Source organism: Pinus tabuliformis, chromosome 8 (assembly GCF_031772625.1).
Source record: "Pinus tabuliformis cultivar Carrire ecotype Pingquan chromosome 8, CPIR1, whole genome shotgun sequence".
NCBI lineage: Eukaryota > Viridiplantae > Streptophyta > Pinopsida > Pinales > Pinaceae > Pinus > Pinus tabuliformis.
In genome coordinates this window covers 274,877,718-274,899,809 of record NC_142294.1, presented here as the reverse complement: position 1 = coordinate 274,899,809, position 22,092 = coordinate 274,877,718, and the positions used below count along the sequence as shown (strand labels likewise).

The 22,092-nt window shown below is 36.7% G+C and overlaps 1 protein-coding gene across 1 annotated transcript; it reads right to left on the bottom strand.

Annotated features, from left to right (window-relative positions):
• Positions 1–11,580: 11,580 nt before the first annotated feature.
• LOC149235196 (RING-H2 finger protein ATL78-like) lies at positions 11,581–12,150 on the bottom strand. The gene has a single exon (XM_089368480.1). It carries the CDS (start codon positions 12,148–12,150, stop codon positions 11,581–11,583), a length of 570 nt encoding a protein of 189 aa, XP_089224606.1.
• Positions 12,151–22,092: the final 9,942 nt, after the last annotated feature.

The window sequence follows — 22,092 nt, the reverse complement described above, 5'->3', positions numbered from 1 at the left end:
ATTTACACTCAGTCTGACACGCTCTACGATAAAATACATGACGCCCCTAGACCAGGATTCTCAGTTCCTCCTCCTCCTAAGTCAAACAATGACTCTCATGCCAGCGATGGCGTGATTGGCGCGACAGACATGAAATCGACAAAGGCTACATCCAAAAAGGCCCGTAAGATTTCTAGTCAAAACGAAAATGAGGAACTTCTTGCCTCAGAAGTAAATGTCGTGTCGACTGACAAGGGCAAACAACTAAAGCAACCAGGGGGCAAGAAGAAAAAGAAAGGGAGAAAAAAGAAGCAGGATGAGTCATCTCCTGAAAAACCTTCTGCAAACCCTTCTGGGCAAAGGAAACCCCCTGCGGGGTGTCATATATGCGATGAGGATCATTGGACGAGAGATTGTCCACATATAGCTGAAGTTAAGAAACTCTTTAAGAGTTCAAATACCTCAGCAGTATTGACTGATCCGTTTCCAAACCCGGGAACCAAACTGGTTGCTAATCAAAATGCTTCTCGATCCCAAGTGCTTATGTTGTCTATATCAAAGCAGGAAAATGATGCTTTGACAAGGAATAAAGATTACGAGAATCCACAGCTGTCGAATAACAAGGCTAATGAACAACCTAGTAGTTCGACGACAACTTTGACCAAAGTTGTGCCACCCATCATTCCTGAACAAATGATAAAGTTGCCAAAGGGAATAGTACACAAATTGACATTTAATCCTTGTGCAAAAGTAGCACAGAATTATAATATAATAGAGGACCTAGCCCAATCATCGTCCGCTATGTCGACAATTGAGGTACTGCAAAATTGCCCCTCCCAAAAGCAAGCTTTATTATCAGCAATAGGTGGGATTGGCCCAATGGATTCCAATCTTGTGGCCTTTGATCATAAATGGTATGACCCTCAGTTACCAGCTCAACTAGCTTTCCTTATTCAAGTGAAAGCCCTCAAAAAAACTGTTCATCGAACAGTTATTGATGAGGGGGCATCTACATGTATTATGTCGATGAGTTGCTGGAAAAATTTAGGCTCACCACCCTTGTTTCGATCATCAACAATGTTAAAAGCATTTGATGGACGATCATACACTCCATATGGGATTTTGAGTAACTTGCAAGTTGAACTGGGGGGCAAAACAATAGAAATTGATGTTGAAGTAATCGACGGAAACCTTGATTACAACATCCTACTGGGAAGGCCCTGGATATATGCCATGGCCACATTTGTGTCGACCTACTTCAAAAATATTGCATTTCCCTTCGAAGGAGGAATTACAATCGTCGACCAACAAACATTTCTCCCCAATAGTTCGCAAGTTACGGGAAGCATTCCAATGATCCATGGAAGCAATCATTCGCTTCAAAATATTGGAGTAGGCCTCCTAAAAGACCCTGCCTTAATGGGTACTTTTGCCCTACCGCCTCTGAGTAATTTGGCGGAAATGGAATATGAAATCTTCTATATCTAATGGATTCGGAAGATTCCTAAACATCAACGCCATTTTAGAAATATTGTAGCAATCAATTTTCTTGGCTTGGAGGGAAAACCCAAATTAACGCTCATCGAGTGTTTGGATAGATAAGTCTAAGGAATATGGCACCTCTTCAGATCCTTGGTCGAGAGTGCATGACACCGACGAAGGAATTGTTCAATCAATGGTAATTGAAGGGGAAACATGGGATGATTACCACCATCGTTCCCTTCTTCTGGATTGTGGAGAAGATACTCCTGATGACCTTTATCATCCTTCAGTTTTTGATTTCTATCAAATACTGTAAATATGATGGATTTCAAGGATGGTTCTTATCTCGTGTCGACCTCATTAAAAAATGAAACAAGGAGCCTTGAGGATGGTTCTTTTACTTTGTCAACCTCATTAAAAAATGAAGCAAATCCCCTTTCCAAATCTCAAAGGTAAACCTTCATTCCAACCAGCGAGTTGAATGCAATGAAGCTTGGGGGTCATGCGCCTCGATTTGCGTTATTACGCTGGGGGCATGCAAACTTATCATGAGCAGTGGTACTGTAGGGTTCAAGCTCGTTAAAAAATAAACCCGCATCGAGCAGTTTTAGCACATAGTTCAAGCTCGTTAAAAAATAAACATAAGACATGAGCAAATGTTTCCACCCATGTTTAAGCTCATTAAAAAATGAACTATTCCCTGGTAAATAACCATCGTGAATGTAGTACTTCAGCCGTTAAAGCCTTGGTCGTTTTTGCACCGTCACCTCCACTTTTCATTGGCCAATCATTCACCTCCATTTGATTGTTTACCCATTTTGAGGAACAGCTATGAAGAGTGATTTCACTAGCCATCCTTGTGACACTGATGTGATTGGAAAATTCCAAACCCTACCTGGAATCAGCTGCTACGCATTTCATCACTCGTTCCTCAAAAGACGAGTCTCCTTTAAGCTCTTTTCAACTGACTCGTAAAATATGAAAAGATTGCCAATCCATTGGCCTCTCCAGCTCGTTAAAGGGACAGGAAGTGCTATCCCTCCTCTAGATTTTAATCTTTTTGGACCTGAGGGATTATTTCACAAAAAGATCGAGCGCTTGTTTTGTTCGGCTCGTTAAAACTATCGAAAATTCATCCCTTCTGTATTGTTTTATACTTTTTCGGACTTAAGGGATTAGATGACAAAAAAGGAATTTTGGAGTTACCTTTACGTTCCTTTTCAGACTCTCTAAAATTGAAAAGGACCAAGTTATCTTTGTCGTTAAACTCGTTAAAAAGATTAATAGCGACAAACTTGTCTTTAGACGAGAACGAGTTTCACTATCGCTAGGCTCGTTAAAACATAGCGATGGGTTTGCCCGAAGGGCAAATTATAGAACAAGCATATGTTATCCTCCTCAAGCTTCACAAAAATAAAGAGGTACTGGTCAGCAATGACTGGGGAAAAATTGGGAAGAAAACTCAAAGAAACTTTGCTGGTAGTAAGTCACTCTTGAACATGACACTTCCACTCCGTGTCCGAGTCGGGTTGGTTTGTTTCATTCACCGGTCACATCACCATGGTCACGCCATACCATCCACATTTGGGGTTAATGCTACCAATCCATCACATCAGTGTCGCCGATATGTTCAAGAGAAGTCATTCAGAGAATTCACCTGTGTCTCACCCACTACCATACATTATACTCCATTCTTTCATGACCGCCACCCTGAACCTTATATCACCAGATCGTTTTCACATCCATTAAAATCATTTGCTCCGTTCCATGTCATTGATGTGGGATTCATTAAGGCCCTCCTGTGACGGATCACTTCTTGTCGACATCAGCCCATTATCCAAGAATTTGATCTAGGAACACCCCATTTAGTACTTTGAAGCTTGCATGCCTCAATGGCAAGTTTCTCACTTTCGGCGACATGTTTACATCAATGGCCTTCGACCGAAATATTTTGCGTGGTGTTCGATGCCAAGGCCTTTATTCACACCACGTGAATTGTACTGCAGTACCTTGAGGGTCATTATCATTATCGGTGATTCCTCTCGCGCTTGTTAACAGTTTACATCATTGACTAGTAATGAAGCGATGTCTTTCCATGTTTGACTTCAGAACATTTCTCACATGGATCGACTTGTACTTCGAGTGAAGATCGGACGAGATTGAAGACCCCAGATCTAGTTTCATCCATCCGGGCTGCGATATATATTCAGGGAAAATAAAGACATTAAATGTACATCATTGCTGCACAAATAATCATCCACCCAAAAGGATGATGGCTCTATCAGAATCATCAGTCTACACTCAGACGATTGTCTGTCCTATGTACATGAAAATGAATTTATAAAGCTTAGCATGGGAATGCCCGCCTCAGCTAGATCATGAAAGCAATATGAAGATAATGTATTGTATTGTATCTTATTACAGGTCTCCTCCCAGCATTGAAAGAACTTCGGATCCTCATAATAAATCATTTCACTCGACACCAAAAGGTTAACGGCCTCATACTTTAGGGGGCAACTGTTATAGACATTTTTGTGCCCTACAACTCCAAGCATGAAATGTCCAGAAACCAAGGGCTCCTAAGTCCCTAAAAGTGTTGTTCTAACCCCTAAAGAAATAAGGATAACTGATTACAGCTTCTCCCAGAAGTTCTCCATGAAAAACTACTCAGAACTGGTCAAAACTGGATCATTGCACTTGCTCCATGGCCAGAGTGCGATGCATTGCACCTTGTACACACGGGAAGTGCGTTGCATTTCAAAAAGCCCTACTATGGGGTGCGATGGACGAGAAAAGACAAGTGGCAGAGACAGTTTGCGAGGTGGATGATCATGGAATCTTCCAGAAACTTCTCCTGGGACACTTGCCTCTCAAAATCGCCCAAGGATGAGTAAGAGATCAATGAGATCTCCAAGTGTCATCAAGAACTATCAGAGAGAAGACACTAATCAAAAACCCAGAGCTGACTCACACCTCTGCAAATATCTATATATAGATCTCTCATCCCAGAGATCCAGAGGTTGGAGGCTGGAATTTTGCATATTTTAAGGAATTGTTGTTGGTTTCTAGAGACAAACATCAGATTGTTGAGTGATTTATGCTTTGTTTGAGGTGAAGAGGGGCTTCTTTGCTGGGAGGTTGATGCTGGGTCAGGAACCACTGGTTGTAACTCCTCCTGGACCTTTTCTTGTTTATCAATAAAAGCTATTTGAGTTTTCCTCCATGCTTTTGTATCATTGATGCTTGTTACATTTGTATGGTTTACATAAATCTGATCCTAAGTTGTTTATGAATATAGATCCATGTCTTTGTATAGTGTTCTTCTTCTGTGATCTTACAGGTACTTTGTGAAGCTGGGCAAGTAAGGGAGCAGGTAGTTGGAGACTATCAAAGAAGAGAGGGATTGGATCAAAGGATTAGCGCAAGACACAGGTTGGTTCTTTCTATTCCTCTCTATCTATAGTTCATAAAGGAAATACAAAAGTAGTTTTTCTCTGTTTGTTTCTAAGGCAGCTGTCACACCTTAGTGGGATAGAGCAGTTCTAAATAGACGCTTTTCCCGGTAACATGCACTAGGCAAAAGAATTTTATAAATTGGTAAACTTGTTACAATAATGATTCACCCCGGCTCTTAGTATTGTCCTATTTTCCAAGAATCTTTGCCCATGTAGTGATATTCTCATGATGCAACCTATTATCCAAACTACTACTAAAGTTTTCCATGTGAAAAACATAATTGCAGTATTTACCTTAGCCTCATCAAAACTAGAATTCATCTAATGCAAGTATTACTCCACATCCCAACATAAGTTTTGAAGCACCTTCACACTACTTACTTCATTATACAATTTTGGCTCTTTGATATTTGCTTTCATCAATGAGTTAGATGAATCTCCTTGTTCAACAGTCCTTCTCAAAATTGCAATTTGATTAACTTAATTTATGCTTAAGCTAATAAGGAAATCTGACTCTTGAAGTGCTTCAACTTATCTCCTCATGCATCATCCCTTAACTCCAAAATCGCATTAAAACCAATTGAACCTCTACAATGTCCTACATAAATTTCTCTCTAAAAGCTAAATAGTGCATTGCTCCAAAAACTTAGAAAATAATCCTTGAGTTCATGAATTTGACACAATAATTATTGTACTCAACAATTTTGATGCGAATCATATCTAATTACATTAAAATATTAAAAAATATGAACCGAAATTTATAGAAGTATGTTTTTAACTATTATTGGAAACAACAAAAACATCATTTCACATAGACATCTATCAACGGAGATCATCTTACCGAGATACATACCTCATGTTAAGCATGCTATTATCATTTCATTTAAGGTTCTCTTTTAGGTGTTTTATTAATATTACTCTTAATTTTAATGAAGTCATTTATAAATCTTGTATAAATATGAAAAATCTAAATACCAAGTTTATAAATATTTTTATAATTGGCTAATATAAAATAAAAACTACCTTTTAAAATTTTACGTGTGAGATGAAGTCGAAGTAAAAGTTTTCCACATCCATGGTATTGGAAACCTATGGTATTTTCTAGATCTATGGGATTGTAATAAAATTTATTTTTAGAGTACAAGTAAAAAGAAAGGATAAAAGGATAAAAAAAAGGAAATTATTGAAATATAATTTGTTTTCATTATTATTTAATAAAAATAATAAGCTAGGTAAGCGATATGGAAAAATGTAATGTGGCCAATTTCACTTTATGTAAATCACAAATGGAGTATATTGTGATTATAAATTTGAGTGGTAAACAAGCTCTTAATAATGATGGATGAAGTATGGATTTCATTGGATATGATAGTCATTGCTACAATTTGGTAGGCCTAGCAAAGAGTGTCAACTTTAATATAGTAGTTAAGAACACAACAAAAGGGCTATGGAGGAAGCTCCATGATTTTCATGAGAAGAATATGAATTAAAAGAATGTATTTCTCATGAATCAACTATATAACTTGAATATGGATGATGGTTCTTCATTTGCAAAGCATGTGAATGAATTTAATATAATTACTAGCTAGCTTGCCTTTATCAAAATTGTTTTGGATGATGAATTAACATCCATCCTAATTATGTGTTACACGCTAGATAATTGGGAGAATTTGATATTAGCTGGGGCCCTGAATTTTGGTGATGTTAGCAACAATTTAATGAATGAGGAGCTACAATTCAAATTAATTATGGAAAATGAGCGAGAAGAAACTCTAGTCTTAGCTGATTATGGAAGGAAAATTGAACGCAGAAAAGAGGGGAATTCAAAATCAAGAGTCACACAGAAATCAAGAACATGAAGTCATACTTGTTTTCATTGTGAAAAACTAGGACATAAGAAAAAAGGATTTTTGGTTTTGGAAGAAGGAATAGAAGGAAAAATAAGGAACAAAAACCAATAATATAAAAATAAAAAGTCAAGCAACACAAATGAAAGTGAGACCGTTATTTTAGCTTTTGAAGGTGAGATGTCTTATTTATTGCTTCGGTAGAATAAGCCTATTTATATACTTTTAGTAGTAGCATTGACTAGGTATTTGACTTTTGCGCATCTCACCTTGTCACCCCATGTAAAAATAATTTTATTACGTATCAAGTGAGTGATCATGGTAGAGTACATTTAGGAAATAAGTTATTTGTAATATTATTATAGTGGGAGATGTTTGAATCAAGACAAAGGATGGAAAAGATATATTACTAAAATATGTTAGTCATGTCCTATATATGCGTATGACTTTGATCTATATGGGATGATCACAGGATGAAGGTTGCTTCACAACCTTTGGTAAAGGTAGATGGAAAATTACTAAAGGTTCATTGGTGTTGGCTAAAGGATTCAAGATAGGAGCCTTGTATACAATGAGGGAAACAATAGAGATATCAAATGCCACTTCTATTGCAAAAGAAGGAAACTTGGTGGATATATGGCATAAGTACTTGGGCCACATGGCTAAAAAGGCACTAAAAGTTATTTTTGGTAAATATTTACTTCTAGGTTTGTAATCCTATCAACATGATATTTATGAGCACTGTATTTATGATAGGAAACTAAGAGTTTCTTTTTTTGACAGGAAATCATGAAAGAAAAACATATTTATTATAGTTAATGCACTCTAATTTTTTTGTGTCGATGAATGTTAATTATTTGGGAGGAGCCTCATAATTTATAAAATTCATAGATGAGGCATCCAAGAAGGTTTGGGCCTACCCTATGAAATGTAAAGTTGAGGTACTTTAAATATTTATAAAAATATTTGTGAGTATTGAAAAGGATTTTAATAAAATGGTTAGGCATTTGAGGATAGATAATTTTGGAGAGTATTGGTCCAATGCATTCAATAATTATTGTAATAATTTTGACATTAAACATCCCAAGAGTTTCTTGTACTCCCTATAAAAAAATGTATTGTAGAAACAATGAATCACATTATTATGGAGAAGGTGAAGAGTATGTTGTAAATTTCCATATTGGAAAACCATTTAGGGAAAAAGTAGTAAGGACAAATTGTTATCCCATGAATCACTCAATTTCTACAGTCCTATATGATGGTATTATTGAAGAAGTTTAGACCAGTAAAAAGTTAAATTATTCTCACATAAAAAAATTTAGATGTCAAGAATTTATTCATATTCCCAAATATAAAATAATTAAATTAGATGATAAATCAAGGAAATGTATGTTTTTTGGATATGCATATGGTGAGTTTGGTTACATTTTATGGGATACATTTAATAAAAAAATCATTAGATTCAATAGGGATATAATATTTAATGGATTTAATATGTATAAAAGGAGTGCAAGTTACACAGAGGTCAAGAAAATTGTTCACACGTTTAGAGAGCAGTAAGAAAATATGCCACCATTATAAGAGCCCGGATAACAAGTTCAAGAACATGATGGACAAAAATAAGAACAAAACTTTTCGCAATGATTACAAGGGGTTTAATTGGAAAACACACAACGAAAATTAGTTCATAGGTCTACTAGGCCTCATAAACCATCACAAAAGTATTTACCCTCAAATTATATTTTACTAACTTATGAAGTTTAACCTCATTTTTTTCGGGAATCTTATGAAGTAGAAACTAGCATAAAGTGGAAGAAAGAAATGGAGGAAGAAATGGACTCTCTGTTGGAAAATAAAACATTGGAGTTAATGAAGCTTTTAAAAGGAAGAAATCCCCTACAAAACAAATCAATATACAAGATTAAGCATAAGTATCAGGAGAATAAGGAATGATAAAAAGAAAGGTTGGTAGTGAAGCGATTTTCCCAAAAAGAAGGTATTGTATTTACATGGATTTTTTCACCTATTGCTAAAATGTCATCAATAAGAGTTACCCTTGGTCTTGCTCATATTTTAGTCTCGGAACATCAAAATTTAGATGTGAATAAAATTTTTCATCAAAGAGAATTAAATAAATTTAAATGGAATAGTTAGAAGGATTCAAGGTGAAAGGCGAAGAGAACCTTGTATGTATGTTGGAGAAGAACCTTTAGCTATTGAAGTAGACACCTTTCCAATGGTATAAGAAATTTGATTCATTTATGCTAGAGCATGGCTTCAAAATAATAAAGGCTTATCTTTGTGTCTACATCAATGGGTATGACCAAGAAATTTATATTATACTATTGTTGTATCTGGATGATGTGCTGATTGTTGGACATGATAAGAACATGATTAACAGATTGAAGAAAGATTTGGGTAATTAATTTGCAATGTAATATTTGGGTCCAACACAACAAATACTAGGGATGTGGATTATGCATGAGACATAACAAAAAATTATGGTTGTGGTAAGAAAAATGTATTGAGAGGGTAATAAATAGGTTCAATATGAAGGATGTCAAACCCCTAGCATCACAATTCAAACATAGTGTTGATTTGTTCCCTTATGATGAAAAGAAGGAGGAAATGAGTAAAATAGCTTATGCTTTTGTAGTTGGTAGCTTGATGTATGTCATTGTATGTGCCCATCCAAATATGACACATTTAGTGAGATTAGTGTGTAGAATCCTTGCAAATCCATAAAAATAACATTGCCAAGCGGTAAAGTGGATTTTGAGGCACCTCAAGGGTATTAATAATTATTTTTTATTTTTTGGTAATAATAATGTTGTTCTTGAAGGTTACATAGATGCAAATATGGTTAGAGATGTGGATACTATAGATTCCACCACTAGTTATTTATATACTTTTGCAGGTGCATTAGTTTCTTGCATGTCTAAAGTACAGAAAGTAGTATCCCCCTCCACAATAGAGGTAGAATACATAACTGGCATAAAAGATTGCAAATCAATGTTGTGGATGGAACAATTCTTAGGAAAGATGGAAATAAAACAAGATAAATGTGTGTTGCATTGTGATATACAGAGTGTCATTCATTTAGCAAAAAACCTAGCATGTCATTCTAAGACAAAGCATATTGATGTTCAATATCATTTTATTCATCAAGTTTTAGATTATGGATTGCTACATTTGGAGAAAATAAGCACTTAAGACAATACAACTGATATGTTAATGAAGATTTTGTTGAAGATAAGGAGGAGTTTTGTAGAAGCTTGTATGAAAAGCATCTTAGGAAAGGATTAGTAGCAAAGATAGAGAAACAATGTCAAAAATATTCACTCAATCACCTTCTATTTGGTCTCAAGTGAGAGATTGTTAAGTTTGAGAAAAACTCCAAGTCCAAGGTGTCCACACCCATGGTATTGTCCCATGGTATTGTAATGAAATCTATTAAATCTTATGTGGAATAAGTTAAAAAAATAATATTTTCTATTTTATATTTTTACTAATTTTTATTAACATAGAAAACTATTGTCAGGTATTGTATTATATATTTTAAGCATTTAAAATAATAAAATAATTGTATTTCAGTTAGTTTTATTTTTGGTTATTTTATAAATTTAGAATGTCAATAATTTTAAACAATTTTTATAATTTTTCAATATTCCATGATTTTGCATAACTACAATCTTAAATATGATTGATATCTTTATACTAGCATCATTTTCCCCTTGTTATTAATAACTTGTATAATAATTTATATCATTATAATAATTAAATCTAACAAAACAAACTTTAATTTACATATGCAAAATAATTAAATATTTAAAATTTCATTAAAAAAATAAAAATATAACATATATCTATGCACTGAATTAAAATAAAATTATGCTTATTAGGCTTCGTTCATTAAAACACTCTTTCTTTAATATATGGAAAATATAAAGAAAGTAAAAATAAAATGAATGGGGAGTTGATGTTTGGTCGTATTCGAATGTCGGCGCTTATGTTGCCGCATCCGGGCTTTAATGGCAGAACCGATGGTGCGCTCCATTCTACTGTAAATACATGACAACTTTGTCATGTGATGCAAAGCATTCCGAGTCGGCCGGTTGTCATACTCATGTCGAACGAAGCATTCATTCTACTGTAAATACATGACAACTTTGTCATGTGATACAAAGCATTCCGAGTCGGCTGGTTGTCATACTCATGTCGTGCAAAGTATTCCGAGTCGGGTTGTCATACTCATGTGATGCAAAGCATTTGCAGTCGGTTTGTCATATCATCTCGTCTTACATCGTTCAGGTTTATTAATTGAACATGAAAGCTTTATATCAATCACGATCGTTCAGAAGCGCAGGGCACACATGTTAACAACGGGAAATGTTACATGACTGAAATCTGAGGGGGAAAAAAAGAGTTTTATTTAGAACCATAAAAAGCTGTTTGTGAGAATCACGGCCCGTCTCTGAAAATAACACTAATGCTATTAAGGACTGTAAATGTAAATATTTTGTATATAGTTATTTTTCTTTGTTTAATGAACAAATTTCAATGTTGATAATAGAGATATCTTTACACATTAATGAACAAATTACAAATTTCAATGTTGATGATAGGGATATCTTTACACGTTATATTGAATTGTTGAATAAGTTTCTCTGCTCAATAACTGGATCACTAAAAACACCAAGTTAGACCAAGTAACATTGAAGGAGTTGTAATGCCAAGCTGGGTTGGAGTTCAGTGGAAAGTTTCAGTGAGCGGATAAACCATTCCACCTGCTTGACATAAATCAGCGGCCTCCATGACTATTGGACGCTGTCGTTAGATTCGGTCGCTTGAACAGTTCCAGCGCCTCCCGGCTTCTTGTTTCCACTTTTGAGATTCAGGCAATGTCTACAGATAGGGCAGGAAGAATGCGAGCTTAGCCAATTATCGATGCAGTCCACGTGGAAAGCATGATTGCACTTTGGTAGAAGTCTCATCTTTTCTCCTTCCGCAAATTCGGCCAAGCAGATTGGACAATCTATGGGCACGGGCCATGTATTTGAGGTAGCCGTGTAGTCTATAATTGGCAGTGCTTTCAAGACCGCCTTCTGCAATCCGCTGCCGGCCACCCGATCTGATGAGTCGTGCATTGTCTCCCTTCTGCAGCGCTGAAGGCATCTTAGCAGCAAGGGGAGGCTCAGCACGAGGATAAGGAAAGAGAACAAAACCGTGATAATGATTAGTGGAGTGTAGTCCACAGTGCCATTATTCTGGTAAGAACTAGACCGTTTCCTCTGCTCTTGATCCGGTGAATAAGATGTGGGTACAGAAGACAATACCTTCCTACTAATTGGTGACTGAAGCTCTAAAACGTTGTACAACTCTCTCATTTTGCTAAAATCCACAAGGCCTCAGAAATGAATGAATCCATATATTACGACTTGGAAAACAAATGAGGACTTCTCCTTCTTATAATTTGTGAGAACCTTTGTTCATGGCCACGATCTTATGCTGAAGTATGACGCGCCTATCGGCTATTGACACCCTATCATATGATCCATATCTGCTAAAACATAATTAAACGCGTTCGTGACGATGGCATCTTGTCTCTTCAATGTTTCTTATATCACAGTCGCTCACAATGAACTCGTAAAAATCTCTACCGCTCTTGTCAATTCAGGATCATATTTTAAGCGCTTAAATTAATGAAGATCTCGTTATTCGTCCAGCCATCGTTATAATTGCTCATCTCCACCGATTGTTATAACGCTCTCTAACCTACACCAAATACGATTTTTCTTTTAATATTCTGTGCTGCAACGAGTCATTGATGCGAATACGCTTCCAAACGAACTTATGTCATGTCTTGTACCACTTGTAAATCTAACCGCCTTATATAATATTTTAAAAGATTTCATATCCATGCTTTATATAACAAAAATATAATGAGTTGAAAAACGGACAATTGCAGTTACCTGTATTGTACCGCAATTGAAATAGCTGAATGTGACAGTCAACGAGAAAAACAAGTGTAAGATATCTAGTTTTTAAATTAAGTAGTTGATAAAATCTTTTAACACAGAAATCATATAAAGGTTTTAACACTCATATAAGAGTTTCTACTAGATCTCATAAGCCCCGACAAAACTACCCGGCCTCAAATTATATGTTACAGACTGGTCAAAGTGAATCTTATTGTTTTTACGAACTTTGTGAAATGGAAACTAATAAAAGCTGAAGAAAATAGTGGAGGATGTTATGAAACCAGATCAACAAAAGATAGAAAAGATAGATCAACCTCTTAGAATTCAGCCTCTTCGAGGGGGCAACCTCCTTTACATTACATAAATGAACAATTCTTGGATGATACAAATGACAAAACCTACTTTCTATATATAGGAGTCTAAGGAGTCACAATATAATCGAGCCGACTTAACAAGAATAATATAAAGCCACAAAAATAACAATAGAGGGATTCTATGGGGCACAGAAATAACAAAATGGGGGTAATAGTGGCACAACAATATAAATAAGGGGTATAACTACAATAGTAATGGGGTAATCACTAGTATTATAGGGACCCAACATGCCCCTCTCCTTCAAAAAAGTGTTGTCCTCAACACTTGAGTAGTTCTGGATACTTCTGCATAAAATTCTCATCCTCCCATGTGGAATCTTCAGCGGATAAGTTTTTCCACTTGATAAGATACTCTGAAATTGATCGATTTTGTAGCTGTCGAGTTCTTGTTTCTGTGAATGCTTCCGGTTCCAATATAATTTTTTCTTCCTCGTCAAGTTCTGGAAATATTGTTTGAACTGGGAGCTTGTCGCCTATAACCTTCTTTAAACATGAAACATGGAAAACTGGGTGCAATCGAGAAGCTGCAGGAAGCTCCAATTTGTATGCCATAGTACCAATCTTTTGCAACACCTTGTACGGACCATAATACTTTGGTGATAATTTATTATCCTTCTTAGCTTGCTTTAGGGACATTTGCTTATATGGTTGTACTCGTAGGAATACCCAATCACCTACATCAAAACTTCTTTCACTGCGATGTTGATCTACCTGTTGTTTCATTCTATTTTGTGCCAACACGAGGTTATCCTTTAAGAGTTGGAGGACTTGTTGTTGATGTTCGATGTGATGTTCCACTGCCTGAACCTTAGGATTTTCTCTTAAATATGATGTGATGGATGGTGGTTGATACCCATAAAGTGCCATAAATGGGGTCATTTTTGTTGTTGTATGGAAGGAAGTGTTATACCACCATTCAGCCAGAGGCAACCATTTAACCCATTGTGTTTGTTTATCAGATACAAAGCAACGAAGATATCCTTCCAAACATTTGTTTACTATCTCAGTTTGCCCATCAGATTGAGGATGATAAGATGAGCTATGAGCTAACTGAGTACCAAGACAAGAAAATAATTGTGTCCAAAAATTTCCAGTGAAAATGGGATCTCTGTCACTTACAATAATCTTTGGGTTTCCATGTAGCTTTTGAATTGTTTCCATAAATGCAGTAGAAACTATACTGGCTTTAAATGGATGTGATAATTCACAAAAGTGTGCATACTTGGTAAGTGTGTCAACTACCACCATGATGACACTTTTTCCCTTAGACTTGAGTAAACCTGTGATAAAATCCATTGAAACCTCCTCCCAACGTTGGCTTGGAATGGATAAAGGTTGTAATAGACCCGGTGTCTTAATTGTTTCAACTTTATTTTGTTGGCAAACCAAACATTCCGCCACAAACTTTTGAATATCTGATTTAAGGCCATCCCAAAGAAATTCCTTCTTAACCCTGTGGTAAGTTTTTAAATTTCCTGAGTGCCCTCCTAAGGGAGAAGTGTGCAATTCCATAAGAATCTTTTGTTTTAGGTGGGAATTCTTACAGAGGTATAAGCGATCTTTGTACCATAATGAATCATTTTTCCAGCTAAATGTATCAGACGTACTGGAATCTTGTTGTAGCTTTCGAATAAGTGCCCACACTTCTTCATCATTCTTCCATTCCTCACTTGCTTCGTTTATCCAATCTGGTTGGATAATATAAATGGCACACAACAATGCTTCCACATCCTCATCCTTTCTTGAGAGTGCATTTACCACCACATTTTGCTTCCCTTTTTTGTAGATGATTTCAAAGTCATAACCCAACATCTTTGTTACCCACTTTTGTTGCTCTTCAGAGGATAATCTTTGTTCTAAAAAGTATTTAAGGCTATCATGATCTGTTTTTACCTTGAAGTGTCTTCCTTTTAGGTAGGGTCGCCATTTCTTAAGTGCATGGAGTATTGCCAACATTTCCTTCTCATAAATAGCTTTGCTTAAAAACTTTCCCTTGATTGGACGACTTTTAAAAGCAATGGGTCTTTCATCTTGCATTAGAACAGCACCAATTCCATTTCCTGAAGCATCACATTCCACAATAAAGGTTTTTGTGAAGTTCGGTGTAGCTAAGACCGGTGCTTGGCACATTGCCTCTTTAAGATGTTCAAAGGCCTTTGTTGCTTCCGGAGTCCATGAAAATGCATCTTTCTTCAATAATGTTGTTAGAGGTGCTGCTATTCTCCCACAATTCTTAACAAAATTGCGATAATACCCTGTCAACCCAAGAAATTCTCGCAGATGCTTTATGGATGTGGGGATTTTCCATTCCTTAATGGCTTTAATTTTTCTAGGGTCTACCTTAACTCCTTCATGAGATACAATATGACCCAAATATTCCACCTCCTGGACTCCAAAGAAACATTTGAATCTTTTTGCATATAATTGTTTCTCCTCCAATAGTTGTAGCACCCTGTCAACATGTTCAACATGATCCTTCCAAGACTTGCTGTAGATTAGTATATCATCAAAAAATACTAACACAAATTTTCTAAGGAATGGTTTGAAAATTGAATTCATCAAACCTTGAAATGTTGAAGGTGCATTAGTAAGGCCAAAAGGCATGACCAAAAATTCATAATGACCCTCATGAGTTCTAAATGTCGTTTTCGGAATGTCTTCAATCTTCATTCTGATTTGATGATATCCCGAACGAAGATCCAACTTGGTGAAGTAAATTGATCCATGAAATTCATCCAGTCATTCATCAATGACAGGAATGGGGAACTTATCTTTAATAGTGAGCTTGTTGAGCTCCTTATAATCCAGACACATGCGCCATGATCCATCCTTCTTGTGCACCAATACTACTGGAGCAGAGAAAGAACTTTGACTTGGTTGAATTATACTAGCCTCTAGCATTTCTGCAACCATACGTTCAATTTCACTTTTTTGGACATAGGGATATCTGTACGGCCTGATGTTTGGAGGAACACTTCCTGGAATCAGATGAATAGCATGATCATGATCACGCATAGGTGGGAGACCTTTGGGAGTCTCAAATACCTTGGAATGATTGTCCAGGACTTTTTGGAGATCTAGAGAAATAGATGATTCCGATGTGGAAACATCTAGCAAACATAATTGTGCAATTACACCTCTTTGCTCCTTTTTTAGAAGCTTTGTCATACCACTAGAGCTGATTATCTTTCCTGGTTTCCCTCCAATATCCCTTAATTCAAATTCCTTTCCTTCCGTAGAAAATTTGAGGAAAAGTTCTTGAAAATTAAAAGCTATTGTACCCAAGGATTGTAGCCATTGGACTCCTAGTACAACATCAGCACCTCCGATTGGAATGGAAAGCATTGGGCTAGTCAATACATATTCTCCCATGGATAACTTGATATTATGGCACCTTCCAGAGCAATTTATTGTTCCTCCATTTGCAATCATCACTTGACACTCTGGTGCTGGATATAGGAAGCAATTCAATTCTTTTGCTACCCTACAATGAATAAAATTGTGGGTGCTTCATGAATCAATCAACACTATTACATTTTTCTTCTTGATTTGTCCTTCTATCTTGATGGTTTGAGGAGTGGTAATTCCCGCTAATGAATTACAAGATATGGTCGGATTTATTTGTTCTTCATCTAGGCTTTGTTCCGCGAGTATATCTTCTTCTTTTGACCTTTCTTGCTCCTTTTCTTCTTCCTCTTCACAATCTATGTAGAATAATTTCTTCTCAGCACACTTATGACCTTTAGTGTATTTGCTATCACAACTGTAACAAAGCTCTTTTGCTCTTTTTTCTTCCAATTGTTGTGGTGTCAACCTTATAGGTTGTGGAAGACTAGGGGCAACAACACTTCCATCTTTATAGTTGTGAGTGGTATGCTTCCTGGTTGCCATAATTTTTCTTTCCATTTTTCTTGCTAACCTGAATGCCTTCTCTAATGAATTAGGTTCCCAAAGGCGAACATCATGTTGGATATTATCCTTTAAAGACCCTATGAACACATCAATCCTATGCTCCTCTGGAATATCTTTTACCCTTATGTTTAATTTTTGGAACTCCTCAATGTGCTCCATTACTGAACCCTTTTGTTTGAGACTTATCAATTGGCTAAAAAAAGTGTTTGTATCTTCATAATGTGCTATCAATTCTTCCATAAAAATTCCCCAAGTGATAAATTGTTTACGAGAGCAAAGCCATTGATACCATACAAACTGATTTGGTTCCAAATATACAGTTTCCATACGTACCTTTTGTGTGTTTTGCACATTATTGAGATCAAAGAACTGCTCCATCTGTAATATCCATGTGGCGGGATCCTTGCCATCAAACTTCCTCATATCGATTTTTGGAATATGGTGGGTCTTCGATCCAACATTAGAGTCTATGGAATCATGATTAACATTACTTTTGTTCACATCATGAGTTTTCTTTACAACCTTTTCACCATTAGTAAGTATTTCTTATAGAAAATTTGTCAAATCTGTCTTCAAATCTGCCATGTCTGTCTTCAGATCTGTCTTCAAATCTGCCATGTCTCTCTTCAAATCTGTCTTCGAATCATCCATATTAGCCTCCATGCCCTTTATCTTAGATTCCACGCCATTTATCTTAGATTCCACACCATTTATCTTAGCTTCTGTTAGCTTTTGTGAGCGTGGCATTTGTTGCACTTGTTCTTGTAATTTTGATATATCATGTAGCATTTCTTCCTCTTCTTCATGAGTCATGCTAGAGCTTTCAGGTTCCTTACTAGGTGTTTGCATTTTCTTTCCTCGGGGCATCAGTGACCGATAATAATGCTTTACTATGCCCTTTGAATTCCGTTAAACCAAGCTTACACAAAAATTTAAAAAAAACTACACACCTTTTTTCACTTTATAGAAGCCTGATATTGAATCTGATGTATCTCTGTAATTTCGGATCATCTGTTTTGAAATTGCGACCTGTAGTAGCCTTCTGCGTCCTCTTTCCAATGCCACAAGTCTGACCCAAATTGGATTCTCCAAGGAAGAGTTATGTGAAATCTCCCCAATGACTTGCTTTTAGACTAGTTCAGTAGAGTGACCTTGTACGACGTGTCACGAGTCACTGTTTCAACCTTTGGATCTGAAACATGCATACGAGAAACTATAGTCTGTTCTCTTTCTGTACCTTCTTACGCAATTTCAATCCAATCCCCAGAGAGAAAGTTATGACGATTTTCCCCAGGTCACCTATTTTCAATGTAATTCAGGAGTCTGCAACAATACCAACTTCCTCAGATCATATCTCCACAAATATCGTGCAAAAAGCTCTGAAATTCGGACCCAAGGTTCAGCGCGATTTCTTCTCAAATAGGTTTTTTTGCGACTTCTGAAACGTCACCGAAAAAAAGTTATAGCGAAAATGCCACGATGACCTGTTTGGAGCAGGAAACCCTAGAATCCAAAGCTCTGATACCAAATGTTATGAAACCAGCGCAAGAAAAGATAGAAAAGATAGATCAATGACTTAGAATTGAGCCTCTTCGAGGGGGCAACCTCCTTTACATTACATAAATGAATAATTCTTGGATGATACAAATGACAAAACCTCCTTTCTATATATAGGAGTCTAAGGAGTCACAATATAATCCAGCCGACCTAACAATAATAATATAAAGCCACAAAAATAACAATAGAGGGATTCTATGGGGCACAAAAATAACAACATGGGGGTAATTGGGGAACAACGATATAAATAAGGGGTATAACTACAATAGTAATGGGGTAATCACTAGTATTATAGGGACCCAACAGAGGAAGAAATGGACTTTCTGTTGAAAACTAAATGCCCTCATAAACAAATGGATATACAAGATTAAACATGAGGATGAGGAGAAGAAAGAATGATAAAAAGCAAAGTTGGTAGTGGAGGGATTTTCGCAAAAAGAAGGTATTGACTTTGAAGAAATTTTTTCACCTATTGTTAAAATGTCATGAGGATGAGGAGAAGAAAGAATCATAAAAAGCAAGGTTGGTAGTGAAGGGATTTTCCCAAAAAGTGTTAGAAAATAAATTTTACGGGGCATAGGAGAATTATCACAGAAAATAGTTGTCACTCCCTCTTGGTCGCGGTGAAGATCCCTCAACATCCGTCTCATCCAAACTGCCTGATACGCTGTTGCTGTTGCGGTGACATATTCAACTTCTGTTGTTGACAGTGACACTATTGGCTACTTCTTAGAGGCCCACAAAACGGCTTCAGAACCAAAATGAAAAATATATCAATGTCATGAGGATGAGGAGAAGAAAGAATCATAAAAATGAAGGTTGGTAGTGAAGGGATTTTCCCAAAAAGTGTTAGAAAATAAATTTTACGAGGCATAGGAGAATTATCACAGAAAATAGTTGTCACTCACTCTTGGTCACGGTGAAGATCCCTCAACATCCGTCTCATCTAAACTACCTGACACGTTGTTTCTCTTACGGTGACATATTCAGCTTCTGCTGTTGGTAGTGACACTATTGGCTACTTCTTAGAGGCCCACGAAATGGCTTCGGAACCCAAATGAAAAACATATCCTCATGTGCTCTTTTTGTCATCGACACTTCCTGACCAATCACTATTAGTGTAACCAACCAACCTGAAATCATCTGTTGCGGTCTAAAAAATGCCATATTGTTTTTTCCCATTGACATAGCTCAGAATTTTTTCGCTGTTTGCCAATGTGTCTCCTTGGGTGCCTCCATGAATCTTGACACCAAACTCACTATATACATTATATCCGTCCTAGTGGCAGTCAAATACATCAAGCTGCCTATCATGCTCTTGTATAATTTCGGATTAACATTGTTTCTACAATATTCTTTGCTCAACTTCAACCCCATGCCAATTGGAGTTGGTGCGGCCTTGCTGTTCTGCATTTTAAACCTCTTTAAAATGTCTGCCACATACTTTTCTTCAGAGATAAAAATTCCATTTCCTGCTTGCTTCACTTCTATGCCCAAAAAATATCTTAACAACCCCAAATCAGTAATTTCAAATTCATTCTTCATGACTTACTTGAAATCAGCGATGAGAAAATCATCACTGCCTATAAAAATTAAATCATCTACATATAAGACAACAATGAGAATCCTACCATCATTCTCTTTGATGTAGAGAGTAGGATCACCGTCACACTTTTCGAAATCATTGTCCAACAAGTAGGCATATATCCTGCTGTACCATGCACATGGTGCTTGCTTCAGCCCATAAAGAGCTTTCCTCAACCAATACACTTTGTCTTCTTTACCTTCTACCTCATAACTAGGTGGTTGTGCAACATACACTTCCTCTTTCAGCACTTCATTCAAGAATGCTGACTTTACATCCATTTGATACACTTTCCATTTATGTTGCACGAGAATCCCCACAACTGTACGAACTGTCTCCATCCTCATGATTGGTGGGAATGTCTCCTCATAATCTCTTCCATGTTGCTGCTTGTATCCTTTGACAACTAGCCTTGCTTTGTGCCTTTCAGTCTTTCCGTCAAGATTTCTCCTGGTCTTATATACCCACTTCATTTCAATGACTTATTTTCCTTGTGGAAGGTTCACTAACTCCCATGTGCCATTCTTTTCTATTGCTTCTATTTCTTCCTCCATTCTTGCAACCCATTTTTCATCTTTGACTGCATATTCAAAGTAAATTGGGTCATTGACATGACAAAATAGATAAAACAATAAATTCAGGCCAACGTTGCTATCAACTTCATCTTGCTCATATATTTCATTCAAATTTTTGAATTTTGGTCTTCTTATGCTTGTTGAAGATGGGCTTGATATGTCACTTGGTGTTGTGCTTTGCGGCATGCTTGGAGAAGCACTTGCTTGACTTCATGATGATGTCCTATTATTTTTTGATGGTGTTCCTTGCTGCCTACTTTGTTGTGCTTGAATAGGAGTAGAGGGAGTCATTGTTGAGGAATTACTTGCTACTGCCAATTTTTCTTTGTCCTCATGCGGCATGCATGCTTTGACATTGACTATCTTCTCTAAACTTCCATCCCATGCTTCCTCTTCTATGAACTGCACATCTCTACTGAGTATGACCTTCTTGGTTGATGGATTGTAGAGCTTCTAGGCCTTGGATTCATCACTGTATCCAACAAATACACATTTCTCCATCTTTCTGTCCAACTTCTTCCTCAACTCATTTGGGACATGGTCATATGCCACAACCAAAAAATCTCATGTGAGTGACACTATGCTTTCTTCCACTACATGCCTCTTCAGGAACCATGTTCTGGACGCTTTTGGTTGGACATTTATTCAAGATATATGTTGCACATGCTACAGCTTCAGCCCAATAATCATTTGGCGAATGCTTTGCCTTCAACATACTCCTTTCCATTTCCATAATGTTCTTATTCTTCCTTTCCGCCACACCGTTTTGTGGAGGTGTATATGTTGCTGTAAATAGCTTATGAATTCCATGCTCCCCGCAAAATCGAAGGAAGTCATTTGAGATGTATTCTCCACCTCTGTCAGTCCTAGGGACTTTGATGTAGTGTCTACTTTGCTTCTCAACAAGAGCTTTGTATTGGCGAAAGCACTCACACAGTTCACTTTTCTATTTTAGGAGATAGACCCATGTCTTCCTTGTGTAATCATATATGAATGTCAATACATAGTGGTTGCCACCAATTGATGGTGTCTGCACTAGTCCACATAAATCAAAGTGGACAATCTCCAAAGGTGCCTTTGTCCTTACTGACTTTCCTGCTGGAAATGTCTCTCTATATTGCTTTCCCAAGATGAATCCTTCACATAGGTTGTTCGGCTTTTCTATGAGTGGTAATCCCTTCACCATGCCTTTCCTATGCAGCAAATTCAAACCTCTAAAGTTGAGATGTACAAATCTCAAATTCCATAACTAGTTTTCATCTTTGACCTCTGCTTGATAGTTCACTTGTGTGACAACTGCTTGTTTTCTTCCATCCTCTAGTGAGTTCATTGACAGTTGTGCTTG